The sequence below is a fragment of the Mesoplodon densirostris genome, chromosome 7 (genome assembly GCF_025265405.1).
Source record: "Mesoplodon densirostris isolate mMesDen1 chromosome 7, mMesDen1 primary haplotype, whole genome shotgun sequence".
Lineage (NCBI taxonomy): Eukaryota > Metazoa > Chordata > Mammalia > Artiodactyla > Ziphiidae > Mesoplodon > Mesoplodon densirostris.
This window is the reverse complement of record NC_082667.1, coordinates 121,377,637-121,401,517: the sequence shown is the minus strand read 5'-3', so window position 1 is coordinate 121,401,517 and position 23,881 is coordinate 121,377,637. Positions and strand designations below refer to the sequence as shown.

Below are 23,881 nucleotides of genomic sequence, written 5' to 3'. Positions count from 1 at the left end.
CACAGGGCCTTCTGGTTCCTTCCATCCATCTGGCCCGTGTCCACTTCGAACAAGTCACGTCAGACTGTGCGTTCCTCTGGAGGGGACCCTGGGGACTGTCCAGATTAACTTAGAGACTCATCATGTCCCAGTGTGTCTCCTCAATCAGAGAACCAGCGTCATGGCAACTGAAACCAGAGATTACTAGGACACCTGGGCTGGCTCAGACCTCGATTGCCAGGTTCCGATTTGTAACTGAGCAGACAGGAGGTCAGATGACCTCACGCCAAAGTCCGCAGGGAGCTGCCGGCACCAGGCTGCCAGCAAGGGGGGCAGGGCCACGTTCCCCAGAGGGCAAGGCTGAGTCACGGCAGAAACTAGGGGATGAACGAGTTTCTCTCAGGACCCTGTGCGGGGAAGGTGCCGCCAGGGAGCAGGGTGGAGCTGGTCTAGGTGAGGCCTGCCCTGCAGTCCCTGCCTTACATGCGTTTCCTTTCAAAATTAAAAAACTTACATCTGCATATAGCGTCTATAGATCTACAGATACAGAGCTAGAGCTCTCCATCAATCCAGGGTAAGGGCGACAGGTAAACCTAATCACCAGGATGTTCGGATCTACCCTCAGCTCCCTTTGTACTGACCCCACTGGGGTAAAGGAACCCACTGCTATTTCACCAGCCCCAGGCATCTCCGAGGCCCACCACTGACAGTGGTGTGGGTAATGGACACCAGTCCTAAGAGTTGGCCAGTTGGATGAGTCCTGGTTGACAGGCGCCACTTATGAAGTGACTCCTGGGCCGTCTCCCAGGGCCGACATACACGGAGCAAGGGGATGGACAGTGACAGTTGGGCTTGGGTCTCTGCTTCATCCCTCACCAGGCGGAGGACCTCAGCTTTCTGTAAAATAACAGCCATGCTCTGAAGTTCAGATAATTAAATGAGGTGCTGTATACAAAGCAGCTAGCAGATGGCAGGCGCTAACATACAAAAAGCTGGTCTGTTAGGTTTGGAACTGAATCATAATGAATGTAGACCCACATTTTCCAGCTGGTATTGCAGAGGGTCAAGTGAAAACACTCTTTAGAACACTGGCAGAAACTGGCTTCAAAAAAATGAAATTTCCTCTTTTTCGCGACCTTTCTGGCAGCAAGTTGTGAGGCCAGTGTAGGAGGGAGGGGCAGATGGGGATGTGCTGATCGCTACAGAGAACCAGCCTGTTCAACTGGTTTGTCCCAAGGTGCTTCCTCGCCAGAGGCTCATAAAATGCACATTCCCTATATGCACATACATGTACACTTATACACAGGTATGCATGTATATGCAAGGGACTCTTAACTGCACCATATACTGTAAATCAGCGTCACAGTAAACTAGAGTGAGGACTCTTGAGATTAGCCCCTGAATTTACTCATACAAGTAGCCGGATGTTAGATCACCAGTGAAAACCACCCCCAGGCACAAAGTGCTGAAAGCAGGCGTGGGGTAAACAAGCCTCCATCAACCAGTGGCAGTTTATTTAAGAAACTCAGAAATGGAGGCTGCAAACCTTTCTCTAAAAATTCAGCCACAAGCTCCACTCACTGTTTCCAGAATCAGGAAGAAAAGTCTCATATTAATAAACATTAATTGTATTTCGCTGCACCAAATTCTTAACTTTCTGACTTATTTTATCTCTTTTAGCTAATCATGTAATTCATTCTCACATTTGATCAAATGATCACTACATGTTTATAGGAATTTATAGGACGTCGATAGCTCAAAAGGAAACAGTTAATTTAGAGAAGGAAGAAAACTTTAAAAATTCCTGATGTACAAACTCAGATGGATTTGGCATCATAAAAAGAAGAAATGTTATATGAAATATTAAGGTAAAGCAAGCAGGGACTTCCCCAGTGGTCCAGTGGCTAGGACTGCACACTTCCACTGCAGGGGGGAACGTGTTCGATCCGTGGTCAGAAAACTAAGATCCTGCATGCCATTCGGTGGACACAAAAAAAAAAAAAAAAAAGAGAGAAAGATAAAGCAAGCAGCTCTTATGGAATTTAAAAATATAATTACAAAATTCACTAGAAAGGCTGAAGGTAAGCAGAGCAATCACCCAGATTACAGACTAAAACTAAAGAAAAAGGAGCAATCAGGGAGGTCCGACATTTAGCCAATTACAATTTTAGAAAACAGAAAACACAGTGGAGGAAATCATTAAAGAAATAATGAAAGACCAGTTCTCTGAGATCAATAAAAGCCACCAGCTTTGAGGCTGAAGCACTTTCCCTCTTATTTTTTAAATGAAAAACAGAATTCAAGCCTAAGAGTCCAGCTTCCTGTACCAATTCCTGCCTCTGCTGTGCAGTGAGAGACCCTCCAGGGAAGGAAGCACCACTGTCCAGGGCAGGAGGGTTAAAGCCATCATCACCGCGAGTAATGCCAGGCCAATAAAACAAGGAGTCCTGGTGGAAGTTAAAGTATTTATTGATGTGTTTAAACTCTGTACATTCTCCACAGAGCAGATTAAAGAGTTTGTAGGTGAAGTTTACCTGTGCATAGTGGGAAGAGACATGGATGGGGTAAAGGGGAGGAAGAAGAAAAAGAAACAGTCACAGGGAAATAGAGAAAAAATACACCACAGGTTACCAGAACCTTCAGAATTAAAAAAAAAAAAAAAAAGGAAAAGAAACAGCTGTGAGCGTCAACATCAACTATACAAGCATCACAAAGACTCATGGGAAGGAAACAAAATCTTCAAAGCTTTCCATGGGGTCTACAGATCATTCTGTGTACAGCCTGGAGCATCCACCTTCCAGAGAAAAGCAAACCTCCCGCATCCTCCCCAGGATGCCGGCCACCTCCTCCTGCTGTCTTCTCTCAGTGAACGGTGGGGATGGTGGAGACCAGTGCCTTCGGAGGGGGTGGGAAATGCCCAAAGAGGAAAACAGCACATCTGGACATTACTCGGGAGAGAAGTGAGCGGTCAAAAGCTACAGTGACTCAACGGCGGACAGTGGAAGAACGTCATGTACAAACTACAGGCTAATTTCTGTGGAAGAACTGGATTCAGAAGGAACGCAGTAGTGGCCCTAATCTGTACACACGAGGCTCGCTGAAAGAGGCTGGAACTCAAATGCTTGCTTTGAGCGCCTCCTTGGTGACAGGACTTGTGTGGAGACACCCAGGTACCCAGTGGTGGGCGCACCAGACTTCCAAGAAACTGGTCCTTCAAAGGAATTTTGAGAGGGGGGCCATGATGTATTTTAAGGATCAATTACGGCTCCTTATTTCAGTTAGTTTCTCAGCAACTTTCTGAAAGCTCATTTAAAGCTTTAAATGAGGAATACTGCCTCTCCTTTTTTTAAAAATAAAAACCAGGACAGTGAGCCGTAAACAGCTGATTTACACAATGTGGCCGGAACAAACGGCCTGCATGTAGCATGTACAGTCTATCATTGAAAATCAACATTTTCCATTTCTACGGAGAGCATGTGTGAGACAATACGATAGAAGGGGGACTCCTGATTAATTTAAAAAAGAAAACTACATCAGTCAAATATCTGTAATAGATAATTTTTTCACTTCTTTTAAGGTTTATATATCATATATTGTTATATTAACATTTTTTCACCCATTTAAAAAGAATGGAAATTGTGATTCTACAGTAGTACTTTATAGTCTTAATGATCCAGGAGGTCTGAGTGTAAGATGAAATCCTCTGGAAGTAGCTGTGGGTCAGTCGTAGATACAAACCTCTGGACGTCTGCTGCCCGCCTCACCCCCCCACTCCAGCTGGGTGTCGTGCTTCACCTGCTTAAATCTGCATCTGCTCCAGGTATTTGTAGGTTGGGTTTTCGTAACCATGATTCTGCATCTTGTTCAGGTGACGCTCTTCTGGGGTGAGCATTGGGTCGACCTGCAGGAAGGAAGACGGGGGTTACTGCGTGAGCCCAAGAGAACTTCCCAGGGCATCAGCAGACCTGAGCTGTACGATCCCCGGGGACCACGGGGTGGACCCAACAAGAGCAGGCGGTAAGGACCCAGGAGGAGGAAAGAGAAAAGAAGAGGGTCAGAGAGGCTAGGCTGCTGAAAGCTGGAGCCCACGCTTTCTCCAGTCCAAGCTGGAGAAAACAGTGAGCTGAATCTCCCAGCACCACAGTGACAAGTCTCAGCTCTGCCGCTTCTCTGCGGGGCAGCCTCGGCGAGGGCCAAGGAGCAGGACCAGGTGACCTCAGGTCCCCTCCAGCCCTGGAACCCTACAGCTAGGCCAGTGTGCAGCAGGAGGTGAAGCCAGATAACTAAGACACACGCATGTGCCTTCATTTCCCCCAGCAGATTCTATTCTTTATTGTATTCATTTTCTAGAATCAAGACGCTGTGGACATTCCCACCACTCACCAAAAATAAGTGCTAAGTAAGCAGTTCTAATCACAAATGAGCAGAAGATGGAAGAGAAACAGCCTGGTCTGGCTCTTTCCGAATTTACTGTTGCTTTTCTCCCCATTGAAAAGGAAGAGCGTTTATTCCTAGTTCATGTTTTTAGGAATCAATTCACTCACACTGCCATCCACTGTTGCCTGAACGGCCATATACCTGGTTTTCTCCTTATAAAACATGTCAAAAAAGAGCAAACTAATAACAAAGAAAGAAACAGTATTAGCAGTCCTTCATTCTCAAACATCTATAACGCACCTGAAAAAAAAGGAAACACTAAGGAAACAATCTGAGAAAACAGTTTTCACCCTGGGCAGCACAAAGTGCTCCTATGCTTTCCTCGCATTCACGGTCGAAGCCCACATTAATGTTAAGAGTTGGCGACGGCTCGGCTCTCGTGACAGGATCAACCTGACTCAGCCGAGGCTGACTTCCGAGACGTGACCTAATGATCCGGAGAGTCCTCTGACAGACGCGTGGCCTGTCAAGACGCTCGACTTCCGCAGCCCCGACGGCTCACCTCCACGATCCCGTGGCTGATGGCGCCATACTGCCTCTTCCTCAGCATCACCAGGCTGATGACGATGACCGTGGCGATGGCCACCGCAATGACCAGCAGACCGATGAGGGCGCTGCTGCTCAGACTGAAGTCCTCCCGCAGGGGCCCCACGGATTCCTAACGTGACGAAACAGACGTGCGACAAGGTGTGAGAGACGACAAGCAGCGGGGGAGGCCGTGAGCCTTCGGTCGCGCCTCCAAAACCCCAAGGGGGCGCCTGGACCCTGCCATCCAGGTGGTCGACCAGGTCGGGGGAGTCCCCACCTTTTGCAATCTCCATGGAGATTCGAACTTGAGCTTTCTTATCCGAAAGCACAGGGGACATGGGGGACGAGGGACCTTTGATAGCTTAAGATAGCGCAAGGTGCTCCCAGGAGGGAGAGAAAACGGCCAAGGCTGGTGTGGGGCCTGCCATCAGGTTTTGGAGCGGGACACATACCGGCCCCTCCTCGAGGCCTCCGACTCTCTCGGCGTTGAGAATCATTTCCTTCACGTCCAAGGTCTCGTCAATGACCTGAAAAAGGGGGCGGGGCGGGGGGGGAGAATGTCACCAACTGGGAGGGAGGGCAATTTTAGTGTGTAACTGCTTCTCGTCCCCTCCATTTACCATTTGGTGGAGGGAAGCAGGCGCCTGATGGACACCCACTAACCCATCAGCTCTGCGCCATTCACCTAAGTCCGCTCGCCAAACTCCTGAACAAAGGAGCAGGTGCGGGTGCAAAACTACTGTACAGCAGTTGGTCTTTTAAGGGTCGTCACCTGCGTTTTCCTTTAGGTAACCCTTGTGGAGATGTTTCAGCACAGATTACCAAGCAGCCACGTTTAAATATCAAATTCAGTTAAAGATAATCCAGGAATGTAAGTGATAAAAATGCTAGATGAATAATTAATAGGTGGTATAAACCTCAGGCAGTGTAAGAACCAAATTCAACTCTATTCCATTTTCAAGTTATTAAATCTCTACTCATTTGAAATGGCCCCTCATATTTTATTCATACCTTCAGTTGCAAATATATTTTCCACGGTATAGCAAGAGATGAGCTACTGCTGAAAAATAATCCTTTATTCACACCCAGACGCTCAACAATACAGCGCATCTGTGGGAGCAGTCAGGGCCTGCCCATCTGCCAGCCTATGGAAACCGACACGTGGAGGTCCATCTGGGAAGCATCTAAAACAATGCGACGCACTCTAATGATTCTCAGAGGTAACACGGGCACAGAGCAGGGAGAAACGGCTCACCATGTTGTCATCCACTTTCTTCTTACTGTTAATCACTTTCTCCTCGGCCCCGATCAGCCTTCCTTCCTGCTCTCCCAGTGCAGAGCCTGTGTGGACAGAGCGCACCTGAGTTTCCTGGGATCGGCTGACCTCGCGCCAGCCTCACAGAAGCAGCCAACTCCCTCCTGAGGGCCAGGGAGCCCTCACCAAAGGCCCCCTCCCCTTTCTCGAGATGGTACTTGCTCCCATTTGGGAGGATGCGCTGTGCTCCACAGGGGTGAGTGACGCGGGACCGATGGGTGTCATGGAGAAGGAGAGCGCGCTGGGCTCACTCTGCAAGCCTTCAGGAGAGGATACTTTTCGTACTATAAATAGAAGCTGGATCCAAAGGCATTCCAGCATCAAAAAACCCGTGACCCACCCTGTGATATTACCAAGCACCCACGACCCCTCAACTCACTCCTCTGACACTTCTCTGAGTGGAAGAACGGTCACAGCAGCAGCGAACCTGCGTGCCTGCCTCAAGCACCATCTTTTATGCCACAGGCAGTTCTTTCTGCCTGAAATACCCTCCCTGACCTTATATCCTTCCTATTTGTTCTTCAAGCTGTGGCTCTTTTTGGGAGACATTCCCAGGTTATAGTACTTAGAGCCACTGTTTGTAATTATTGATTTTCTTCTGTGTCTCTCACTAGGATGTCACCCTCCCGGGGCTTATCAGACAGTCACATCCTCCGTGGTTATGACAGAATGAACAGGAAGGAAGCATTCCCTACATGGGGGGAATTCGAACACCAGGGTGGATGGTACCTTTCCATAAACAGAGCAAGAATGGCAACAGTCTCTTGTCAAGGTCAGATGTTGCATCACCTGTGCGCGGCACTCCTGACGACGGCGTTTAAAGGTGCAGCACAAACCCAGGGAGAGGAAAAGTGAGGTGCAATCTTCTCTAATTTTAGTCCCAAAGCACGTGACTTCTAGCTCTCCTGCCAATGTCTCGTTAATAATACTATATACGGTGCTACCTAGACGCCTGTGCTTCGAACCTTTTATAAATACATCAACCTGGCGGCATAACTCGGCATTCTAAGGTGACCACCCGTAAGTGAGTAAGATGCCGACACGAGTATTTATTTGCAAAGCACCGCTGTCCCAGGCTGCCAGAGACCCAGCCGCAGCAAAGCTCTCCAGCTCACGGCCAGACTCGTTCTGGACCCAGAGCCGCTAGTAACCGCACTGCAGCTGCTGAACCCCCAGGCCAGCTAACGCTTAACTCATTAGAATGCAGCCAGAAACGAGGCAGCCTTTTTTCCAGAGCTTTCATGTTAAAGAAGAGTTTCACAACTTGATTCTAGGGTGAGTTAAACCAGGGCCGGCTTTTGTAGTCCCAAAATGTCAATGAAACGGCAACACTGCGTTTCAGCTATTTGAGAAAGAGGGCTCTCTCTCAGCAGCATGCTCCGGACCAAGCCTAATAAATTCGAGCTCTGCACTCCTTCCATCTCTCTCTCTCCTCCTCCTTAGAATTTCAAAGGTCCTAGGGCAGGATCCTATCTAAAAAATAATGTGGCACTGAACCAACCAATTTAAAGTCCTACTACCAGTGCTCAGACTCTCCTAACACTTTTTTTGGTGGTACAACCCTCATGTTTCTTTAACACCGACCCAAAGCACTTTGGTTTTATAGAATGAATAAACAAGGGAATTTAACAGACCAAACGTTAATGTTTAAACTATTCCAACGAATAACAGTTGAAGCATAAGGACAAGTTAATCTTTCAGAAAATTCAACTTCACCTAAACATATCCAAGAGGTGCCGCCCAGAGGAACGTCCACACAGCGATGAAGAGGCACACCCAAGTAGAATAAAACAAAGCACGTGCACACGAGTGACTTCTGCAGGCAGCTCACAACCTTGTGTTCTGAGAAGCACACACACACCACTGCCAAACCCTCAGCCAGGCACGGCACGAGGCAGCCCGGTCAGTCCGAGAACGTGTGCCCTTGTTCACGATGACCCTGGAGGCTGGACTGGCCCCCGCTCCCCCCGGCCCGGAAATGCGGCAGCTATACCGCGGTCTGTGAAGACGGAGGAAGCTGAGTTCAGATTCTGGTTCCTCCAGTTCCTAAGCTCATGACTGAACTCTGAGGCTGCTCCAACTGCCTTATCTGGCAAAGAGAGCTAATAACTCTACCTCCAGTGTGTTCAGTGGTTAAACAAGATCAAGTGTGCAAGCCTTCAGCCTGTGCTCACACGCAGCTAACTTCAGCTGAAAAGTGGAGACCCGTTACAGCAAGAGTTCACTTGTCTCAACCTGTTTCATCCATCAGCTTCTACTATGTTCTGAGGGGCGCTACATCTCGGGGGACATGAGACAGCTGGAAACAGACACTCGGGCATGGACAAAAGGCAGAGGACAGCTAAGAAGAAAGGGAAAAGATGTATGTGGGAGCAGCAGAGAAAAAGAGGTAAAATAAAATGACTCTCCACCCGACCATAAGCATGTTTTTATTTACCCTAGGAATTTGCAACCAACCTGTTTAAGCTGGATATACTTTTAAGGTCTACCCAGCTTAAAAGGATTTATGAAGGCTCTACTTTGGTTACTCTGTATTCCTCTGGACTCTCTGGACATCCAGAAGGGCAGCTCAGGATGGCCACCGGGTAAGCAAACCCACGGACACTGGGTTCTGGGTGCCGGGAGTCAGGCTCCTCTGGTCCTCCCACAGCCATGTCTGAAGGCATGAGGCGGAAAACATCAGGTGGTGGAATGGAACGGAGCGTGAAACTTCCGGGCAAGTGAAAGGAATGAAGGTCTTAGGGGGTACATCTTTGACAAAACCAACCTGTTTTCACTGGGTGATACACTTCCGGCTGAGTGTCTAGCAGAAAGGAAAGCAACAAAAACAAAACAGCACAAGAGGAGATTAAGAAAAAAATCCCTTCTTTCAAAATTCCTACCTTTGACTTGACTCTCCCTATAATGTGAACAAAAGCATATTCTTCCTTACAAACTGGGCCTGAGCTGCCCTACAAGCAAACGGCGGTAAGAGCTACAGCACGTGACTGGGAGGAAGGGAGAGACGGCAGGCGGTCTTGGGTCTTTTGGGGGAACTTCTGTGAGGGTCCCAAATTATTTAGCTTAGCCCCAAGTTACCTTTCTTAGAAAGTAACAAAAACACAAGTTAGCAGTGGTTGTGGTTTTCTGAGGAGACAAGGTCCTAATTCACAAATGTCCGAGCAAGACGCGCCCCCATCCCAGCAAGCTGAGGAAGCGGGGCCACCCTGCAGCCCCACGGGTGGGGTCTGGAAGAGCAGCTTAGGGAGCGCGCTGGCACCTCGTTATTTATCTGGCTCCTTCCTCGGATTCCCTTTTACGACCAGAGGGTCAACTGTACTGAGTCGGCACCTCTGAGAGAGCTGGTTTAGAAGGAAGGCACTTGTGTTCGGGTCTGGAGGCCAAGCTGGACGCCCCCTTCCTCGGGCCTCCGTAGCAGCACCACTGGATGTGCCCAGGACTCGGGACCACATCAGCTCAGGTTCAAACCCTTACTCTCTACCTACGAGCTACGTGACCCTGGGCAGACACTTAACCTCTTTAAACCTTGGATCCCCAAATGGGGAACGCTCCCAGTCCCTACCTCAGAGGGTTATTTTGAGGATTACAATATAAACAAGAGCATCCATGCACAGTGCTTAGCCGAGGCTGGCGTATGAGGAGGACTCTACAGCGGTGGCCACTATTTTTATCATCACCACCATCAGCCACAACAGCAGCAGGCAAATAAATAGAAACTGATTCCACACCCTGCTCTCAGGGCCTGGGCTCAGCAGCTTGTTTATTTCTGGTGCAGACCCACAGCTTTTTTTTTTTTTGGCTGCGTTGGGTCTTTGTTGCTGCGCACGGGATTTCTCTAGTTGCAGTGAGCAGGGGCTACTCTTCTTTGCGGTGCGCGGGCTTCTCATTGCGGTGGCTTCTCTTGTTGCAGAGCACGGGCTCCAGGTGCGCAGGCTTCAGTAGTTGCAGTGCATGGGCTCAGTAGTTGTGGCTCGCGGGCTCTCGAGCGCAGGCTCAGTAGTAGTGGCGCACAGGCTTAGTTGCTCCGCGGCATGTGGGATCTTCCCGGACTAGGGCTCAAACCTGTGTCCCCTGCACTGGCAGGCAGATTCTTAACCACTGCGCCACCAGGAAAGCCCCCAGACCCAGAGCTCTGGGAGATCCCTACAGACGTCGAGAACCGGCAGGGGATGGAAGAAAGCACGCCTGCGCAGGAGGAGGCAGAGAGACAGCTTCTCAGCCCGCCTCACGCTCGAGTGGGTCAGGTCACCTCTGCAGCCCCCGTCACCTACCTCCCAAGACTGTTAGGAAAAGATAATGACAGCCTAGAACACGGAAGTGCTATTTAAGCTGCAAAGGGGCTTCCACGTGGAAGGCCTCACACACTGGAGGCAGCTGATGGGACCAGGACAAACAGTGGGCTTTAGGCAAACTGTCCATAAAATGGGAGAAACGTCACAAACCTCCCGACGTTACTGAAGGCTCCCCACTCGGTGCCTGCACGCGGCAGGTGCTCGGTGAATCCCGGCCCCTCCCCTGCTCGACCTGCACCAGGAACACAGTCTCCCTAGCACAAGCCCGTCCCAGATCTGACTTCAATTTTCTAACTGCATTCTTCCCCGCCCCCTGGCCCCCGCTGCCAAGCTGGGCTGTTACCGCACACGCACCTTCGTTCTCAGGCAGGGACGGGAAGGGATGGAGCGGGTGGAACGGCAGGACCTCATCGCTCTCCTCCGAGCTCACCCGCACGTCCACGGGGGTCTCTGAGATGGAGGCGGTGAACTGGTCCATGTCTGCTCGCTGTTCTTGAAGCAGCTCATCTGACAAAGACAGACATGCAGGAGCCAGCTTTTCAGAAGGATCTGGTTTCTAGGCACAGGATAGCCTGCATGGGGCTAATTCGTGTCATTATGGGTGGGATGCGAGCTCTGCCTAAAGGGGCGTCTCACCAGCTCGTGACACAGGCCACGCACGACCCCCTCCTCTCTCCTGAGGATGTGCGCCCCCTGACTCTGCTGACTGCAGAACCTCGGCACTGGGAACCCCATGGCTGCATCCTGGGCCCCCCTCTCTCCTCGATCAACTCCCCCTGGGTAAGTGGTTTCCTCCTACGGCACAGTTTTAAATACCATCCACGGATCGTGAGTCCCAAACCTGTATCTTGCACCTGCATCCCCGACCTCTGGCTCATCCACCTGGTAGCCTACTTCACACCTCCACTTAATGTCCGAGGGCAATTTCTATTTTAACAGGTAAAGAGAATGCAGCACCTGAGCAAAAGCTTTTCTTTCTCTCAACCCCCTGCCCCATCCAGCCCGTCAGCGCATCCTGCTCACCCTTCCTCTGAAACACATCCTCAGAACCACTCACATCTCCATCTCCTCCATTCCCATCTCTGTGCACTCAGCCATCCCCTCTCTCTTGGATTTTTACAACTGCTTCCTGGGTGGTTTCCAATTTTCATCAACTCTCAACATAGCAGTCTAGTAATTGTTTTTTAAAGTTCACATTTTTTAAAAACATATTCCAGATCTAGTCACCTGCTGGTTTAAAACCCTCGAAGGGCTTTCAATTATCCTAGAATAAAATCCAAACTCCTTGATTTTGCTAAAATCTCTCTATTCAAACGTCAGGCTCTGCAGTGGTCGCTTCCTGTGCTCAGTGTTTCCCCCCTGGGGTCGCTGTGTGGAGGGCGCCTCCTTATCATTCAGACCTCAGGTTTCCCCCAAGGGAGCCTGACCACCAGGCACCCTCCCCGTCCCACCCCCGTTTCACCTCTGGCACAGCACCCATCCCCACGGACACTCGTTTTCCTGACCGTTCCCTCCTCCTAAAATGTGACCTCCAGGAGGTCTGTCTACTGGTGCACATTTTACTCTGTGCCACACAGTAGACACAACAAACGTTTGTTGGATAAATGAAGAAGAGAAAGACCAGAAGAGGGAGGAGGAGTGAGAACGTGAATAAACAGATGCCTTAAAATACGCCAGCAATTAAGGGGGAAAGGGTAACGGGACACTCGCTCAGTCCCTTGCAAATTCACACCCTAGATTTTTCTTCCGCTAACAGAGTGAAGGTCAATGAAACTCAAGGCTCTGTGGCTCCCAGCCAGGGCCTGGTCCTGCCACGTGAGCCCCAGACTTCTGAGCCCGTGGCACGCTAATGCCCGGCTTCGTGGCCTCGCTTGTCCTGTTTCTCTCCTCTGGCACCGCCATCACTCCTGAGCACAAGCCCCGCCTGACCTTGATGCAAACAGTCAGCACCCACCAATTTCCTCTTGGATTTCTTGGGCCACGTAAGGTACTTTGTAGAGCAGAGAAAGGCTCTGGTTCCTTCTTTCTTCAATCACGTGGAGATGTGTCATCACCTGCAAGCACAGGATGGGGGAGAGGCCTTGTCACCAGAACAGCCAGGCCAGCCTGACACCCACACTCTTCTGCAAAGACCTATGTTCTCTACAGAGTCCAGCAAAGCAGCTGGTCAGGGGGGCAGTATGAATCCTCCCCGTGTCTACTGGCCACCGTAGTACAAGAATGTGTGTATTACCTCTCGGTGATCTAAGGATTTATCCAGAGTGCTCCAAGTTAAGGGAAAATTTTTAAAACTTCCTTAGCCAAGTACTGATTTGGTTTTCACAGGAGGCACTTGCTAACTGTACTATAAAAAAAGAACCCAAATTTGTACAATGCCAGACACTCAGTAAGGTCCTTCTGAGTGAAAGAGGAAATGAGTTGGTCAATTTTTACCACTGGTCAGACAAGATGAGGTAACAAGGGAATGAAATCATTGGTTAGAAAGTAGATTTGAGGGGTGGGACCATTCATGGATTTTGCTTAGCGAAGCAGTTGCTTGAAATGATTATCACAGTGAGAGCATCAGAACTAGTTTATTCCTATTTAACTAAATTAGCTCTTCCTTCAAAACTGCACACTGAAGTATAAATAAACCTGATTTTTATGGGGTGATAAGGAAGGCATATCTACCATCTGTCTTACATAGCTCACTGCCTTTTCTGAATGCAGAAGTTCCAAGGTTGTTCATCCAAAAAAAAAAGAAAAAAAGTCATTAAAGTGGTCACTGAATTTTATTAAAATAAATTTTTTTTGTCACTGAATTTGAGAGGCTTTCAGGGTGGAAATGAAAGGAGATTTGGACTACATCCACCCCATGACACTGTGAAGCACGTGGCTGTACGTCACAGAAGCTCCTCAGGAAGGCTAATCCCACCGGGCTACACCTGCAGCCACCGAGCTCTTCCTAAAGAGGGCGCTCTGAGCCAATGGATTAATTATGTGGGCTTGAAGCCATTAACATGAAGGGTCAAAATGAAAAAAAGTTAAATGGAAAGACGCTTTTACTGTAGATTGATGTCTCGCTGACCTGTTAAAGCAAAGGTGAAAGCAATTTAATTTTATACTTGCCATGCTTTCAATCAAGTAAACTGATGGGAAAGCACCAGAGTGAGTGCTTTGGAGACAAAAATGCAAGTGGAAACGCAACGGTGAGCCCCCCAGTCTCAGCAGTGGTGACACTGCCACATGTCAGAGGAATTCAGGAGCCTGGCAGAGGGCGGTTCCTACACCCACGAGGACTAGACCGCGGGGGGGATGCTGGGCACCGGGGTCTTGGAGGGCCGCCTGGAGCTGCAGCGTGGGGCGGGAAGCAGCAGCACATCACTCACGCCCCAAACCGAGCGCACACGGTCGAAGAGGCTCAACGTATTTTCTAGAGTTTACATAACAGGGCAGGGAACAGGCCAAAGGCTAGTGTAATCCAGCGGCCGAGCTGCCCCAGCATTACGGGCTCCGAGCAGACAGTAAACATCACGTGTGGTAAAGAGGCTCCGCCTCCCAGGGCACTCAGGTGGTACCCTGATCCTGGCTCACAGGCTAATTGAACACACTGACCGAGGGCTCACCTTTCCTCCTCTTCTCACCATACAAAACAGGCTGTTTTTCTATAAAATACTACATAATAGTCTAGATTTTCTACAAAAAAAAAAAAAAATTGAAAAAAGATTACATTTTTTTATTTTAAATTTATTTATTTTTTTGGCCGTGCCATGCGGCCTGTGGGATCTCAGTTCCTCGACCAGTATTGAACCTGTGCCTCCTGCACTGAAGTGTGGAGTCTTAATCACTGGACCACCAGGGAAGACCTACGTTTAAAAAAAAAAAAAAAAAAAAATCGGGTAGACCTGAAAAATTCTAACCCTCGTCAGGATGGAAGCTTTTCCCACCTGAGCTTCCCGGCCTCTCCTCCTTCTCTTCTACTCCAACCAGCTTCAAACAGAGCCTTAGCTCCAGGCCCCCAGCAGAGGCCCCGGGGGTGCCCAGACCCATGCCCTTCCCACGCTTTAGGACACTGAGTTCTTTCATTCCCTGAACACCCAGCTGCTAATGTGGGCTCTGTATTATTACGGACAATTCTTCTCCATCTCCACAGTTAACATAATTAATGCCACACAACTGTGAGCTGCTCAAGGGCACACAGGATTCAACTATGTGTGGTGAGATGCTGGAGCAGAACTGGGCAGCAGATGGGGCCGTAGGGGAGCCCCCCCCAGGGCTTCTGCGAAGTTCCCCTAAAATCACAACACAGGGGCAACAGGAGGCAGGAGGGGACAGGTTCCCAGCCTGTGCACGCTGGGTCCCCACAAGCAGCATAGGGCTGGGTTTAAAATACGGGAGGAAATAGAGTCAGATCAGTTATGGCATCACAAGGCCCTCTAGGAAAACTAACAGGCAGACTGTTTTAAAGGAAGCTAGCGGTCTTGGAGGCAAGTTCATTTCTACGAATACAAGACAGTAAAACTCAAGTTAATACATGGTCAAAACAAAAATTAGAAAAGTAGGTCCAGAAACAAACCTCTATAGATGACTGCAAAGACCAGTAGGACGCAGCAGGGGACAAAACCCAGGGATGTAAAGTGTCTAAACACAAAAACTATACTGTACAAAAGAGACCAATTTTTAAGATGTGCTTGATGTATCTGCCTAGAAAGAGATTTCAAATATTAATTCTGGTGGGACCCTCAGCCAGAAATAAACTGATATAAAAATGATTTCTTCAATATAAGCATGCATTCCTAAACCTTCAAGAACAGTTTAAGTAGGACATACTTAATATTAAAAAGTATGGAAAAGATATTTTTTAAATAGTACCTTTGCAAAAACCAACTCTTGTACCTACTGTCTTTGGAAATCCAAAATGATTTCCTGAGGACTAACAACAACAAGCACGACCATCTGTGCTGCCTGACCACCGTTCAGAGCGGTCTCTCCTCTGTCTGGTGTACCTGGGACTTCATCTGGGCCGCCTTTTCAGGGTCGACAGCCAGCACATGCTGGTAATGACGGATGGTGTGGAGGCGATCTTTGTTCTCAGCGCGGACGTAGCGCCGCAAGGCTTGGAGAATGCGATGGGGCTACAAGAGAGAACAGTGGTTTTCACGTCCAGAGACTAGGGAACTGAAAACAGGCAGGAAAACGAGGCTTTAAAAACTCACTAAGAAAGTCAGCCTCAGCGAGGCCCAGGAATGAAAGCTGTACCTTTAAGAGCTTTCAGTTACCAAGGAACAAGAAGCTACCCTTCTAAGTAGCAAAAGCTAAGTTCCACAGTTATAGTGCCTCCTCAACAGACAGCATTTTCCAAAACCTCTAGCCCACCATCCTCCTCCCGTCTGTCTGTCCCCTTTCCTGAGCTCGGCGCCTGCCACCCTAATTACAAGCACAGGGTGACCTGTGTCACCCAGAAGACTTTACTTGCTTAAGAAGGCTACACATACCCTCCTTTTCGATCCTCTCCATCCCCCAGAGGAAGGCAAGTTAGAGCTAAGGGATAAAGTTAGACTCCACTGGCAGATAAGAGCTGTGATATAAATTAACTTATTTAGAGTAGAAGAGGTTCAAAAGCCTTTGTCCATGGAAGACATGTTTTTATTCTTTGAAAGTAAGGCTACTATAAAAATGCAATAACTGGGGAACTACCAACCAACACCCCGAGGTTCTGCTTTTCCAGCGGAAGCCATGTCTACACCACAGGCGGCCCACGGGCCCTCAAGCGCGATGTGAGCTCGCTACACTCGCTGCTTGAGCGATTCTCACCCGCGGAGGGTCGGACTGCAGGGCCGCCAGGTAGTTCTCCAGCGCCACCCGGCGGCGGTCGTTGAGCATGGCCTCCACCCGCGCCAGGTGCGTCTCCACCAGCTGCTGCTTCTCGCTGGCTGCCTCCTTCTCCAGCGCCTTCACCATGGCTTGGAAATGCTAAACCATAAAGCAGGAGCCACATCGAGTTCACGCACCTGCGGGCATCTAACGCACACGGCGTCAGACCCCACTCTGTGCCTCTCTGCGCCCAGCGCCCCTGCAAGCGGCACAGAGTCGTGTGGAGCGGGGTGAAGTCGTAGAACACCTCCTCTGACTTCCGTCTGGACACTTACAGGTGACCCTTGAACATCGCAGGGGTTAAGGGCACCGATCCTCTCCGCGGTCCAAGATCCCAGTGTAACTTACAGTCGGGCCTCTGTACACGTGTTTCCGCATCCACGGATTCAGACAACCGCCCATGTGCGGTGCTGTGGCCTTTACCATTGAAAACAATCTGCGTGTAAGGGGACCCACGCAATTCAAACCACTGTGGTTCAAGGGCCGACTGTACTTCCCCATCTAACGAGAGCATGTATGTCTGGGCATGGGACGGGCTCCTCAGCACCTCCCTAACCGAAATCCCTAGCACGCAAGCCCAGGCCTGGCCTCTCTGTGTGCAGAGAAGGCCGTCCTTCCCACACTGCAGCAAGGTGCCCCCAAACCACAGTCCTGTCCTGTGGCAGGTGAGGCCGAGCCATTCACACCAAGTCCTGAAGGGCGAGCTCCCTGCGGGGTGCCTGGCCAGGTCTGCAGGCAGGTTTAAGGCTGCTGAGCTAAAGCTCCCTGCACAGGGTGCACTGGCTGTGTGGAAATTAACATTCGCGGATTTTCTAGGTTACTGATAAAAAAGCAAAGGTGAGCCGATAAAATATCAACATCATGAGAAGAGAGATTTCAGCTAAACATAAACACAAGCTGACTTAAGATGTAACTAGTTTTATGAATCCCAAATCGTCCTGTACATTCCTGTCAACAACCTCCTCTAGTCAAAGGGAGGCAGCTGCTGTGAGTCTGATTACATTCTTAAATCCAAAGTTAAAGAGAAACTGATAGAGATTTATTTTCTGCCTTTTGACTTTTCAATAAGTCTGCAAAAAAAGAAAAAAAGAAAAAAGAAAAAAAAGCATTCGGTATTGCAGTACTGCCGGAAAACAAGGCACAGCCTACGAAGGAAGATGCCCGAGGACTTCTGCCAGGAAAGCAGAATAAACACAGCCGAGCTAAGGTCACTTCCAGGCACGAGTGAGGTGTGCTCTCCTCCGACCTCTGGTTTCCCTCCACCGTAGGTGAGCAATTCTAGAGAACGCCAGTTGGTAGGTGAAAAACAAAGCAGGCCAGTGAAAATGTCCTCGTAACATAAGCGCTCAACCAAAAGGGGGTGTCAAACTCTAACTTGTGGGGACTCTGGCTCTGACCGTACTCCAAAGGGTCAGCCTGGGAGCCCCTCTCTGGAGGACACGTCTCACCTGAATGAGAGTCTGCCTCTCTGCTTTGGGGAGGTTCTTGGCTTGAAGTTCAGCCTCTTCCCATTCCTTCTTCACCTGGAACAAAGGTCAAAGCCACTATAACCAGAATCATCTCTGAAACAATTCCCCCATTTTCTAAAAACACTGCCAAGCCCTGAATGTAATGTGGGAAAGCGCACACGGAAATCACATCCCACAAACTCATGAGCTCAGGGTTTGTCCCAGAACTGCTGCTTCAGAAGATGCAGGGCATCAGCTCTTCTACCTGCTTCTCAGAACTGATGTGGATAAAACAGAGAAGCAAGCATTTCCCAGCATACAAGCCCACCACAGGGGACGTGTGGGATTTTAGGTGGTACCCAGACCTAGCAAAAAATTCCCTTTTCAATTTTTTTTCCAACCTTTCCAAGTAAGTCTAGGAGAAAGTTGCCCTCTGGTGCTCTGTTGCTCTGGCACTTATAACTCCTTGAAGGAAAAGAAAGCATCCCTGAAACTACGCAGGCAACAGTAGCTAGCTGGAATGTTTTAACACTGTTCGCTTTGAGCCAATATATTTTTCTAGTTACCTTGTTCTAATGGTAAATGATACTAGCTTTCTACTTACAGTATTGATATAAAGTTTCCTTCTTCAAAATAAAAAAATTTAAAAAGCTAGTTCACGGCAAAGAAAAAGCAGCAGAACATGATGTTTTCAGGAAGTGCTCCTCGGCAGAGTCTGGGACAGATAAGCACTCAGAGGATAATTCCATCATCATGGAGATAGCGAGGGGGACTAGCTCCTCCCAGAAGGCAGACCTGCTTGCACTCTCACACCTCACCTGTCCTAACCCGGTTAGCGCAACAACCTGGGGAGGTGGCGCCCCTTTGCTTCAACCACGAGCCCCAAGTTAGCTGATGCCTGACAGCACGAAGATAAGGGAGCCCGAGGTTTACCCTGTCCATCCGGTTTCGGTGCCGGATTTCCAGCTGCTCCTTGGCCTTCTGGAAGCGTGCGTGCTCATTGTCATCTGCAGAGGTCTCGAAATACACGTCGACATCATTGGTTGGCAGTGGAGTTGGGGGAACTGAAACAAAGTGACCAGAGGGTTCTCTCCAGGGGTCAGCCCCACGCTGAAGTCGCACGATGCTCAGGGAACAAAGCCTGGCTGGGCCTGCACACGGGACTGGCGTGTCCAGCACCGCACTCAAGGGCAGGGTGCGCCCATCTGCTGGGACTCCACTCCATCTTCCTTACCCAATATCCAGCCCCCAGGCCTGTCCGCACTCCCCCCGTACCTTCAGGACCAGTGAGGCATCTATTTAGGACTTCAGGGGCAGAAAAGGAAACCACTTCTATACCTTCCCTCAGTTCTTGAAACCTTAAAACCTAAACAAGAACTACCCTATTGAGAGCATCTGACCAGAGACAGGGCTGAAGTCAGACGTGCAAAGGCACTGCAGGGCTCAGGTCTCCTCTTTTTCTCTGGCTATTTTTAGGTCACAACTCACTTTGGGCAACTGATTCAACTGAATGTTCTTTGCACACAGACTGGGCAGAGAAAGTCCAAACGCTTCAGCTCCAGCTGCTTAGTTTTCAGTTCCACTGGAGGTCTTTCAGCCCCAGCCCCACAGCAGGGGCAATGTATTGGACAAGGGCTTACCATGAATGGGAAGATGCTTTGGGCTTTTCTATCCATGGCACTCATTGACCCCACCAGGCCACCACCCAGGGAACAAACACTCCGCACTAGTCTAAGTTCCTGAGTTCCAACCAGCCCCAGGCAGACGTGCATCTGCACAAAGGAGCTTATCCTAACCCAGGAAGGGTTGAGATGACAGGTCTACCTCTTAAGAAATACCTGTGGAAACTCTCATTACCCCAACTCACTGGGGACTTCCCAGGCCAAGGAGGAATGTCAGGCAACCTGCTCACACAGCTTGCTCCATCGGGACACACTTGAGAGCCAAGGCCACGTTCAACGAATTTTAATTCAAAAACAAATTCTCCCCGTTTCCAGAACTGCATAATTTTAACACAACATGAGACCAGCTGTGTAACTGATGAGTGTGACCACAAGTAAGTCAGCCACTCCGCAGTCCTTACATCGGGGTGTCTTCATTCACCCTCTTTTACTGAGTTTTAACCCTAGAAACTATAGCTTAAGTCTTGTCAAGAACATCTGCCTCCTACATTTATTTAAATAGGATCTCAACAGCCAATTTTCAGACTATAACTAAATCAGAATATGTACAGCTAGCTTCAGAAACCACATTCCCCACAATACCCAAAAGCTCAGCCAGGAGAATTTTGAAGCACTGAAGTCCACTGGTGCCAACAAACACGTCGTCATTGGCAGCACATGTCCGCAGCTTAAAGGCTTACGTGTTGGAGACAGAGCCTTTGGTTCATATCCCCGGGCCGGATGAAGGTAATACAAGCGCAAGCTGCCTCCGCCCCACCCCCCCCACCCCCCCCCCCGCCAGAACACGAGGGCAAAGGGGCAGCAAGTCTGGAGGTTTGGTTCTGAAGACACAATGGGCTCGAACCTCGAACCACATCCCTCTGTGTGCAAGCCACCAGCTCAGGAAGCCGGAAATGCGCAGGCCTCAGTCTCCTTCAAGGAGGGAAGCAGACTTGCCCACAGGAGCAGTGACGCTTCTAGGCTCCGAAGGCCTCCAGCCGGGCCCCAAGCACATGACCTGTCAGGAAGCATGACCTTGCAGGCTTCGCAACTGTTCACGCTCCAGCAATCTGCCAGTCCCCAGTGTCTTACGACACGGTCCACCTGATCCTCTGGGTAAAGACTGCACCTCCATATTCAGCGAGATCTTTAACGACCCAGATTCCTCAGGCCTTGACCCCAAACAGCGTTTTGTTGCCCCTTAGTTTAAGAAGTTTTACAAAGCAGGAAGTATCACAATAATTTCTGTCTCCATCTTTCCTAAATAAAAAAGTTTCTGCCACCAACGTTCCCTAAGGGCTCATTTGTTTTCTCATCTTTTCAATCATTTCAAATAAAAAGTTCACAAAGCAGCAGCTGGAGTGGAAGCACTATAAGTAAACCATATCATATTAGGATTTAAAAAGTCTTTTGGTTGGGGAAGGAAAGAGGGAACAAGATGGCATATGAACGAAAAACCGTCAGAAGCTACAGCCAACAATCTTTAGAGCAAATACCAGGAATGGCCGCACAGCTCATTATTCTAATGAATTCCAGAATCAGGATGAAGAAGGGTCTGCCTAGCCAGAGGGTTTTCCTACACACGGGTCAGAAGTGCTCCAGACGAGAAAGAGGGTCTTAAACAGGAAACGGGGGAACCATGAAGAAAGGCCACCTACCGACATCGAAGTAAACCTGACTCAACGGAACGCTGCATTTCTTTGTGACCAAAGAACACGTAAACTAAAACTCCTGAAGCTCGGCCTGATCCAGCGCTGCCAGAATACTGGGGAAACGGAGTCACTACCACTTGGCTGCAGAGCGCGCTCCCTGGAGTGCATGTAGCAGATGTTCAATGTCCTCGGCTCCCTGAAGTGTCCTTATCGTCACCTCTTTGGAGAGCGGGTGACCCCCTTAGCTAGTGTGCGTCATGGGGGCTCGGCACAGGGTCGCTCAAGACAAGACTGAGAGATACAAGCCTGGACACAAGATGTGCCGAACTCACGGCCCATCTGCTTGTCCTTCGTGCGTTTCAGCCTCGGACAGAGGAGGGCAGGGCCGCCTTCCCAACCCAACCAACACGGAGGCTGCGGAGGAGCAAGGGCAGGCCCCGGGCTCTCCCCTGTGGCAGGGAGGGAGCGCCGCCTCCTCCGCCATCACTGCTGCCGTTATCACCACTGTCACCACCTGCGTCACCACTATCGCCTCCACCATCGCCAGCATCACCTCCACCTCCACCACCTCCATCACCTCCACCATCACCTCCACCTCCACCACCTCCTCCACCACCATCACCTCCACCACCTCCATCACCATCACCTCCACCATCACCATCACCTCCTCCACCACCACCACCACCTCCACCACCATCACCTCCATCATCACCTCCATCACCACCATCACTATCACCACCACCATCACCATCACCTCCATCACCATCACCTCCATCACCATCACCACCTCCACCACCTCCATCACCATCACCTCCACCACCTCCACCATCACCTCCATCACCATCACCTCCATCACCATCACTTACACCACCATCACCTCCTCCACCATCATCACCTCCACCACCACCACCACCACCACCACCTCCACGGGCCCACGGCGAGCACAGGACACGGAAAACTGAGCTGACAACTGCCGACAGGAAAGCAAAGCTAGATCTAGAAAGCACAGAGAGAAGAGCAGACGACCAACAGCGAACACCGAGTGGGCAGGGAGCACCACACAGACGCGGTCACGAGGACACCGGGGGACAGAACGCTGGACGGGATGGAGCTGCACAGCCAGGGCGGCGGGACTTACTCATCACTTTACACACAGCCATACAATACTCCTCAGACTCAAAATTGTTCCTGTTGCCGCCGCAGCCGCCATATATAAAGCGCACGCACTTCCCCTTGGAGAGGTCGAAGTACCACCGGGGCATCACGGCCCGGCAGGGCCCCGTCAGCGCCTCCTGGGAGCAGACAGCTGTGTGGAAACGGTCAGAATGTCAGCAGGGTCCGGGCAGCAGCTCCAGAGGTTCACAAAGCTACAGGCCAGCAAGGGGAGAAGGACCAGGCGACGCTTAACGTCAGCGAAGGCCAAGATGGGGCAGCACCTGGCGCCCAGGCCAACGAAGTTGCCCACTCCTGCCAGCCAACCCTGAGGGTGTGGTCGTTTTCCTTCCTGATGTAAGAGAGACCCTTAGGCCCTGAGAATACGGACTGGTGCTTTCTGCACTGTCCAGAGTCTAGAGCAGGGCAGGGCTGACACGGAGGAGCCTCACGTTTCTCATCTGTGAAGTGGGGACAGCTGCCTGGCTTGGCCATCCCGGGGGTGTCAAGGGCAGAAGGAGACGGTGCAGGTGCAGAGGCTGTTTCAGTGGCGGTCACCCTCGTAAACACTACTTAGGCCCCTGGAAAGGACGAGTGTACGTTTTATGCTCTCCAGGGTGAATCACAAACTTCTAGACTCATTAAGTCACCTGCTCCTGGTTGAACCCTGAATAATTCTTCAGATCTTAACTGGTTTCGAATATACTATCAGCAGGAGGCTGCACATAAAATGGTCTAGAACTGTCGCAACTTTTTTTTTTTTTTTAATGGTGAAATGAAAACTCTGCTGGCCCTGATCCCTTACCAGTAGGTCATCAAATTCCACCCTCCCAGCTGCAAACCTCTTTCTGATGGACAAACAGCGCAGCCTACAGATGGGAACACACTCAGGAAAGGAACCAAGGCAGTGACTTCCACTCCGCAAGGTCGGGGCTTTAGCAGTTACTGAAGAAGGGGATCCCCCTCAGGAGAGAACATTTCCGGCTGAATGTGGAAGAATCCTGCCCGAGGGCAGACCACAGTGGTCTCTCTGATTCTCTAGTTAAGTCCTTACAATGCAAAGCTTAGTTTCCTGATTAAAATCTGTCAACTGCCAGACCCTGCAGTGCCCAGAGCTGACCTCACCTTCGGGGCATGAAGCCACCCTCCTGTGACTTACCTGTGAGGAAAGCAGTCTCTAGGCAAATTAAAGAATATTAACAAATTCTAAGTAAATAACTTCCAGGTGGATTTTACAGCCGCGGCGGCTCTCCGTGGGGTTACCTCTGACGCCGTGCGAGACCTCCTTCTCTGCAGCGGTCCCATCGCTGCTGGGCTCGGTCGGGCTCTCCTCGTTGCGGTCGTCTCCCTTGAAGGTGTTGTAGTAGTAATTGTGATCTTCCACCACTTCCTCCTCATCCTCGTCCACAGCTGCTTCTGTGAAGTCTTCCAAATCTGCTTCGGTAGGAAATTCACTAAAGGTCACAATAAAAAAGGAAGGTTAATACCAGTTGCTATGCACAGAGCACAACAATGAGTCCCTTCCCTGTTCTGAAACACAAAGACAGAGGCAGGAAATAAGCTC

At 50.0% G+C, this 23,881-nt stretch overlaps 1 protein-coding gene across 7 annotated transcripts in view; it reads right to left on the bottom strand.

Annotated features, from left to right (window-relative positions):
• Positions 1–2,430: 2,430 nt before the first annotated feature.
• The window catches only part of APLP2 (amyloid beta precursor like protein 2), a 70,496-nt gene continuing 49,045 nt past the window's right edge, over positions 2,431–23,881 (bottom strand). The window contains exons 6-19 of one of the 7 annotated variants that reach the window (XM_060105332.1): positions 23,581–23,771; positions 22,304–22,471; positions 18,786–18,916; positions 17,853–17,927; positions 16,345–16,503; positions 15,537–15,665; positions 12,506–12,605; positions 10,906–11,058; positions 9,027–9,062; positions 6,200–6,285; positions 5,397–5,471; positions 4,919–5,074; positions 3,775–3,880; positions 2,431–3,190 (exon numbers count right to left, since the gene is read on the bottom strand). In XM_060105332.1, the coding sequence (XP_059961315.1) occupies positions 3,779–3,880; positions 4,919–5,074; positions 5,397–5,471; positions 6,200–6,285; positions 9,027–9,062; positions 10,906–11,058; positions 12,506–12,605; positions 15,537–15,665; positions 16,345–16,503; positions 17,853–17,927; positions 18,786–18,916; positions 22,304–22,471; positions 23,581–23,771 (1,561 nt within the window). In that variant the 3' untranslated portion in view covers positions 2,431–3,190; positions 3,775–3,778. Of the gene's footprint in view, positions 3,881–4,918; positions 5,075–5,396; positions 5,472–6,199; positions 6,286–8,670; positions 8,916–9,026; positions 9,063–10,905; positions 11,059–12,505; positions 12,606–15,536; positions 15,666–16,344; positions 16,504–17,852; positions 17,928–18,785; positions 18,917–22,303; positions 22,472–23,580; positions 23,772–23,881 lie in introns of those variants that run through there. The other 6 variants (XM_060105333.1, XM_060105331.1, XM_060105334.1 and 3 more) reach the window with 6 other exon arrangements.